We start from the raw sequence: 8,448 nt of genomic DNA, 5'->3' as shown, positions 1-8,448 counted from the left end.
AGAAATGAAGAGAGTGAAAGCAGTTTTGTTTTGAATCATGAGATAAAACCTGGGGAAGAGGCAGGGTGTTGCAGCTCAGATAAATATATAATCTTATTTTTTTACCATGTGCATGATTATACACGCGTGAGATAAAAATGAATCTGTGGTTCTGCACGGCAGAGTAAAGACATACATATGTTCCACACATTTATACTTTTCTAAGTCGTCTGTCCTTCATCTGTTTGGGTTTGCAGGTGTCTAACATAGTGTATTTATCATGGGCCCCATCCCCCACCCAATCACAGGGAGACAAACACCCTCCTGCTCCATCACACAGACCTTCTCACTGTGATGTGATAGAGGTTAGAATAGGTTCTCGCTTTGACAAATCATCACTCACATCTGTCAAGGAACGCAGACCAAAGAACTAACAATAATACACCCAATGAGGGCAAAATCAGTTTGCATTTTGTTTCTAACTAAAAAAAGGTTTGTAATATATCTTTACTCCTTGTTTTGCCTAAAAAGGTTTGAAGATTTTTTTATATCTTCAAGAGCACCTTAAGGTTGTATTGTAAGTGTGACTCAATGAACACCAGGCTTCTTCATTTGTCTTCACACCAGCAATAATATGTTTTGACTGAGAAGGCAGGTATTATTAGTGGGTTCTTGAGAGGCCTGGAGTCCCAGTGCAGCTGCACTCTGCACTGCCTGTAGTTACTGCAGCAGACTGGAAACAAATGGCAGTGGCTACACAACAAGAGGACTATTAAAGATACTGGATGTTGTTCAGAGGAGATTTTCTAGTGGAGCCACTTACTGATGTGAATTCTACCCTTGTCTGATGTTATTTTGTTTATTTGTTTGATGAGGAAGTGTTGTGAGAAGTGATTCTTCTCAATTATACGGTATTCTCTCTTATTTTTACATGTAATGTCTGAACATTTTTTTCCTTTGATGTCTATTTTATCTGTAATATGTGTACTGGCACTGAACAATGAAGTTAAATTATAAGATGTGCCCCATGGCTTAGGAGTTTATTGGCGGTTTCACATTATGAAGTCTGTCTTAAAGCAAAACTGACATGCCCATATGTACACTGAATGAATGGGTCAGTAGTCTTTCTGTATTTGTTCTTTCTGTTCAAGCAATCCCTTCTTAAAGGAATTTAAATGTAAGAAATAGGGGACAACAACTTCAAAACATCAGGTGAAGCTAATATGAAGCTTCAGCAATCTGACTTGTATACAATCAAGTGCGTATCTTCCAAAGTTACAGTGAATTTATTTTATTTCTTCTACATCTTCTCATTCAGTCCTTCCATTGCAGCCTGCGGTCTGAGGATACACAAAGAGGGACTTCTGGTCTAAAAACACCCCCTTGATTTCTGTAACTCACTTAAAACATTTAAAAGCTTTTAAAAAATCTAATTACATTAAAATATTGCCCATAATTTAGATGTAAAAGTAGCTTTAAAGTTTGGGCTGTTGATGGATAAATGAAACTTGCCTGAGACTTAAAGTAAGTTTCTTGTGCAGTAGATAGGATATCAGCTGAGGCGATGTCCAGATGCAGGAGAATCTGTCGAAATGAAGGCCTGTTCCTTGGTTTGCAGTTCCTGTGAACATATTAACCAGTGTTTTGTCAGGTCAACCGACATTTAAAAATGCCCTTTGGTCTCTTATGAATAGTTGTCTTTGTCAAACATCTTTTTATGTTTAAGTTTTCCTTCCCTTCCATTCCACTGACCACTTTCACTCTCAGTTTTCTTAATCCTTTCCAATTCATTACAGTACATTCCATTACTGATATGAACTGAACTTTTCTTTTTCCATATATCTCTCCTCCTCCCAACCAGTCTGCTCACCAGCATTGCCTCAGGAGTAGTTTGAAGCTGTCTGGACAGCTATCAGGCACAGGCAGCTGTAGGCTGTTGTTGCCCACTCCCCAGATGATAGCAGAAGAGTCCACATCTTTGTAGGGCACCTCCCCTGTCAGCATCTCCCACAGCACCACACCAAATGACCTGCAGACGGATGCAGCACATTTACTTTTAGATAAAGATGTGAAGCGAACAGATGAAAGACAGCGTGACTGAAATGTCTCCGTTTTAATTTTCTTGCAAGGACATTTTGCCTTTACCATTACGATTGCTGCAATGATACTTTATCTCTGTAAAAACATATTTTTCTTTCATAAAAAGGAATCTGATACTAGCACAACCAATTTGGTGTTGAAAAGCGTGGTCACTGGTAACAACTTTCCATAATTGGAATGGTGTATACAGTATGAAAGCTGTACAGTTACACAATGTATACCGCTGTATATCACTGTAGTTCAGCGTTTCATTGATGAACCGCTGAACTGTTTTGTAGGAAAGCAGAACAGTAAGTCTGCAGGGAGGGTAGCTGTTGTTGGTGACTGTCGATGTTGCCATGGTGACCATATACAGTATCCAAGGTGCCAAAAGAATCACATGCAGCATTGTGTGTGTGTGATGTTGTGTTTACATGTGTATTTTTAAAGTCCCTCCATCTCCTTGTTGATGATTTGTGATTAAAAGGAAGAGAAGACTAAAATTACTCGATCTCAAGACACTGTATGTATTTTGCTAACATCAGGTGATGATGATAGATGATGGCTTGCAATGGATGGTGAATTTCTGTATGGTATAATATCATTTAGAAAGGCAGCTAATGATTTGTCACATGATTCATTAATTCAGTCTGAAATTAATGAACAGCAATATAGTTCATGTAAAATATAGTAACACACCACACCTGTTCTGAAAACCTTCATTTCTAGATGATAAATTAAAAAAAGAGAGTCACTGTGTTATTAACAAAATTCAAATCAAATAAATCACTTAAACACAGACCCAGCACATATATAACTATAGTGGAGCTGCACTGCAACTACTTAGCACAATCAATGTAGCATTACACATGAAGTTCCATTTTTTGGGCCAATGCCTTGATGTTAAATTATGTTATTTTGTATTTTGTGTAATATTACATAAACAATTATGGATATTTATGTATTTAAATATTAATGCATTTGTTACATTTATTGTTGACCTAGGCTGTAATACTGTACATATAATTGGACTGAACTGACATTACCTGAGCTAAAGTTATGAAAGTTTTTATTTTATTTAGCTCATTTGTATCACCTAAAAATGCATTACTGTAAATTCTGCCTCTTTTCTGGCTGCTTTAGTGCTGTCCTTATGTAAAAGTCCAAATGGAACATTGTACCAGCTGTTACTACAAACAAAACTGAATATCTTAACCACAGTACATTTTTGTGGCATGGCCTACTATGATGCGATTTACATAATTTTAAACAAAACTCTACAATTCATACTCATGTTTTTCTTTCCTTCTACTGTACATCAAAAGCTTTTTAATCCTATTTTCACTTCTCTGCTAATGTACTGCTGGCCTTGGGCCAAACCATCTGCAGGCTCCGAAGGTTATTCCAGCCTCTCCAGAGCACTGTAGCATCTGGCAAATCAATTATTAAATTAGCCAGCGTTCCTTTCAGGACAGAGAGGAAGAGTGATGGAGGGATGTAGGATTGGAGAGAGAGAGAAAGAGGAAGGGTGAATGTATTGGGGAGATCAGGGCTTAACACAAGGCAGCCCATCAGATATGGCAGAGATCCTATAGAATTTCACATAATGAAATATTGTACGTAATACTCAATAGATTTTCTGGAAAGACAATCCCTTGCTCTGTCCTGTAATAGGCTGTAACTAATGGCATTCTATGTTGATTCTGCGATAGACAAGACAAATACTGAGGGAATACTGCAAAGGTTTACTAAAACTCTGTTTCCACTATTGGAACCTAACGAGTGGTACACCCTGTACTTCCCTTAACCATTTTTGTGATGGTTAAGGGAAGTACAGGGTTAAGCATAGCCTCTGTGGTTGATGCGGACCATCCTGCTTTGTTTTTCCACTTTTCTCTCTGTTGGTCTATGATTAGATGAGGGAGGGGCTGCTCCCCTCTCAAACACGCAATTAGCTGTGTGTTTACACATGGTGTTTGTAATGCTGATGCTTGAGGCGTGAAGATGCGGACATTTAACCAGTCATCAGCGACTGCTCTGTGTGCACACACCTACCCCCGCACGGTCCCGGTACTTGATTTTAGTACTATCTCCTAAAATTTAGCTCCCAGAAAGTGGGCCAAGTGTAATGGAAACAAATGCAGAACCCATGATGAGCGTTACTGGGCGTGACACATTTCGGTAGGTTCCGATAATGGAAAAACCCCTTAGCACAAAAAGTTTAAAAGTGTTATGACACCTACCAAATATCCACCTTCTCTGAGACAGGTTCATTGCGAATGACTTCAGGAGCCATCCAGGCCACCGTCCCAGCAAAAGACATCTTGGTGCTCTTATCACTGAGCTCTTTGGATGTACCAAAATCAGAAATCTTCACAGCATCATCGTAGGTGATCAGCATGCTGCAATGGAACATTTAGAGGTAAATTAAATCAGCTGTTCTATGGAACATCATCACTTCATGTTTTTTCAAATATTGAAACTGATAACTTATGACTGCAACAACAGTTAGACAAATGCAACATGGGGTTAGAGGGGTTAATTGTTGTTTGTTTGTTTGTTTGTCTAAAAGGGACAGAACCTAAAAAGGCTGGAAACTGTTGTTCTAAAGCTTGGGATATAATATAAAAAGTCAGTGTCATTCTAAATTTTATTTAGGTCAAACTGATACCACTAAAGAGAGAGTGGGACAAAGATGGATCAAAAACCAAAGTCATTGCTGGTTTGGCCTTTTGAGATGGAAAGTGTCAAAAGGAGCCAAGTTACTCAGATTCCTTCTGGATGTATTAGCATCTAAAGCTAATGTCATGATTTTACATTTGTATTGAATTCATGTGATTTTAATTTGGGAATCATTTGCATTTTGTGTAACATTAGCACTTTATGTCACGTTAGCAGTAACCAGAGTCAGTTCTACTAGACTGACAATTTTACATTATAGTCAGCTAATGCTAGCTTTGGACTCTCACTGGACTCTCTAGCGGCGGAAAAGAAATTAGGCAGAGTATGTTTCAGATATCACCTGCAGAACAGATTAGAGAAGGAACATCAACCTTCATCCTCAGCTGCATCACTCAAGGCACAATGTCTCTTCTTGCCTTTAAGTTTACTTTTAGAGAGTGAGATACCTAGCAGCCTCAGAATTTACAGTGAAGGGTCCTAAGTTTGTCCAAGCTTTAGTATTGTGATCCTTTTGCTCTAACATCATCATTTACACTTACACGAGTCTACAAAAACACTCACTTAGGTGACTTGAGGTCTCTGTGGATGATCTTGTGGAGGTGAAGATAGTTCATACCCCCAGCGATGCCCATGGCCCAGTCCATGAGCAAGGATGGTGTGATCTTCCTGCCCGCTCTCAGCACCTCATACAGCTGTCCCTGGGCACAGTACTCCATGATGATGCAGTAACATGGGGCCTGGGTACAAATACCTCTGAGAGTGTAGAAAAAATGTGTACAGTAGGGGACATTAGAGTGGTTACAATGTCAGCTATGAATGAAAAACTTGAAACTGGCATCATGTAATTATAATTACATTATAATTACATTATAATTACATGATGCTCTTTGGGTTCAAGAAGTGTTACAGCCTTTTGTTTTTATAAAAAAAATGCCACAACTTGTTAAAACAAAAAAAGCTAAAAAGCCCCTTTGGTAAAGTCAAAGCTGCATTTCATAAAAACCTCATATGTACAACTGGGGTTCTTACTTAAAGAGAAAAGGCTAGTGGGCTAATAGTGCAGGGATGGTAAACAAGGTCTGAAAATGAAAATGATTCACATCAGTCATATACTACACAAACATGCAGTTTTAATGAGAAACTGCACTCTGTGATATAGTAGGCCAACTGATCATTTTTACTAACTTGAAAGTGATGATGTTGGGGTGTTTGAGCTTGCGCAGGTGCTTGATGTCTGTCTCTTTGATGTTTCTCACTTTCTTTACAGCCACTTCCTGCCCATGCAGTCTACCCAGGAAGACGGCGCCCTGGGCTCCGCTGCCCACCCACTGCAGGTCTGATATCTCTTCAAACGGGACCTCCCATGCCTCTGAGATTTGAGAAGAAGATGGCGGCAAAGTGGTTGGTGAGTTTATCTGTGCAGTGATTTGTCAATTATAGATATAAAATACTGGGATTATTGTTTTTGTTTTCATTGATTACAGGTCAAATGCCACCAATATGAATGACAAGACTATGCAACAATTTAACATCCTTAAGTACAGCTGATGTTTAATGTTGGCTGTTTATTAAGGTCTAAACATCCTACTGCAATTAAGTGCCACACCTTTGATGAGCAATAGAAATACTGACTTTATCACACTTTACTCTAGTCCATTTTATTTTGTCTTGTGTAGCCATGTGTGGCTCTACGGATCCTACAGATCCACCACTTTGGTCCAAACTGAAATATCTCGGCAACTATTCAACAGATTCAGATGAAATTCTGGACAGACATTCACGGCCCTCAGAGGATAAATCAGCTTTGATGCTCCTCTAATCTTTCCCCTTGTGCCACCATGATTTTGACATTTGTTGTTTAGAGTGAAATGTCTTCACATCTATTGCATGGATTGCAATGACATTCTCCAGATGATTAGCCCTAATGACTTTGTGATTCCCAGAATTTTCATCTAGCACCATCATTGTTTGAATATGTTAAGATTAATTTAAGATAAAATTAAGATAATCAAGCGCTGCTGTACTTTGTGTTTAGATCTAATTAACAAATATTAGCAAAACAGGTAAAACTAAGCTAATGATTATTATTTCTTTATTACATGCATTTTTAGATAGCTTCCCTCTTATCTGGCTCCATGTTGGAGCTGTTTTGATGTCTATATCTTCATATTTTAACTCAGAATGTCAATATGTTTCATGATACAGTGTGCTGTAGCACTGTATAGTATTCTGGTCAAATGCTAATAAAAGTGCTAATAGAATAAAAACAAACATTCATATTCATCTGTATTTAGTAGATTCAATGACAACATCAAATGGTAAAAATGATTACATCAGGAAAGAAAAACACCAAAAACCCTGTAACTAAAGCTGGTAGCAGGCACCCCCACAGATGCTGCCAGACTGTAACAAAAATAAACCTGCAACACCAAAACCTGGTGTGAAACCTGCCTCTTACAGTCAACACAGAACCTTCATGGATATCTTGTTCCATTGTTGAACCTCATCTTAACCTAAAGACTCGGAGAGTGCATGCAGACAGACAGGAAGCTCTAATCTCCTGTGGGTAATTCTCCATCAGCCTCCTAAATCCTGCTTAGTGCCATTGTGGGGCTGACGCAAAACAGGGGTGCAACGCTCAGGAGGGTGCTGGAAGAGGAAGGGGATTTGAGAGACTTTAATGCAGATGCATGGTGAAGAGAGAGGTGGTGGGGAAGTGATGGTAGTGGCGATGGTAGCTGTGTGCATGTGTGTGTGTGTGTGTGTGTGTGTGTGTGTGTGTGTGTGTGTGTGTGTGTGTGTGTGTGTGTGTGTGTGTAAGAGAAGAGATGGGATGGGAATTCCCAGTGGGTCAGCAGGACAGACTTTTAATACAGAGAAAATATACAGCCTGCTCTTCTGCTGTTCTTAACGAGGGGAAAAATAGATTCAGACACATTTATCATATTAATAAGTATGATGTGAATGATTAATGCTCTTCAGTGATTGATTGAAGGTGTAATGAGTCCCTTTAATTTTCCACAATAAGGACTACATCTGATTGAAAACTGGGGACAGGGGCAATTTACCCCACCACCAGCCCCCCCCCCCCCTCAGTATCAGTAAAGAAGAGACAATTTGCCTGCTCTCTACCGTGCTACATTGTTCCTTCCAATCAAAGCTTAATAATAAGGTACTGTCATACGGTAGGCAGGCAGTCACTTGTAATATCCCTATTTATTTCACTTTTATAATATGTCTTGTTCTCCTCAGTGTGTATGACCTCCTTTGATACTGCACAGAGGAGGGGAAAAGTGAGGTTCAGATGGGCTGGGAGTGATAACAGCACAAGACAAAAAGGGGAGGAAAGGAGACAATAAGAGATGGAAGGTGGGTGGGGGGGGTCAAATGGGTGACAGAACATCAGGAGGCCATTAAGACAAAGACAGATACAAACCTGTCACCCTTGTGCCTGATGTGTGATGCTGTATCTATTTTATCAAGTCTGTTTTGGGCATTGTATCTGATCATGACTGCTAGATATTAAGTGTTTCTATTTGTGGAGGTGTTTATATGTGCATGCATTTATCCTTGGGTGCATGCTCACATACGTGTGTCTGTGCGTGTGCTAGGTTTGCGTTAATAGAGATGAAAGGCACGGGGTCAGAACGTGGACATGCATAATTCATGAAGCAGATTTGGCAGAGGAGTCCCCGGGGAGCTCTGCGT

The 8,448-nt window shown here is 39.4% G+C and overlaps 1 protein-coding gene across 1 annotated transcript in view; it reads right to left on the bottom strand.

Annotated features, from left to right (window-relative positions):
- Nucleotides 1-8,448, bottom strand: part of LOC109955638 (mitogen-activated protein kinase kinase kinase 12) — a 16,006-nt gene that overhangs the window by 4,370 nt on the left and 3,188 nt on the right. The window contains exons 3-7 of the mRNA XM_020592044.1: nt 5,926-6,109; nt 5,302-5,493; nt 4,302-4,460; nt 1,850-2,008; nt 1,492-1,600 (exon numbers count right to left, since the gene is read on the bottom strand). Of these exons, the coding sequence (XP_020447700.1) occupies nt 1,492-1,600; nt 1,850-2,008; nt 4,302-4,460; nt 5,302-5,493; nt 5,926-6,109 (803 nt within the window). The remainder of the gene's footprint in view (nt 1-1,491; nt 1,601-1,849; nt 2,009-4,301; nt 4,461-5,301; nt 5,494-5,925; nt 6,110-8,448) is intronic.

Source organism: Monopterus albus, unplaced genomic scaffold, assembly GCF_001952655.1.
Source record: "Monopterus albus unplaced genomic scaffold, M_albus_1.0 scaffold1.1, whole genome shotgun sequence".
Lineage (NCBI taxonomy): Eukaryota > Metazoa > Chordata > Actinopteri > Synbranchiformes > Synbranchidae > Monopterus > Monopterus albus.
The sequence above is the reverse complement of the archived record's forward strand: the minus strand, read 5'-3'. Positions and strand labels throughout refer to the sequence as shown.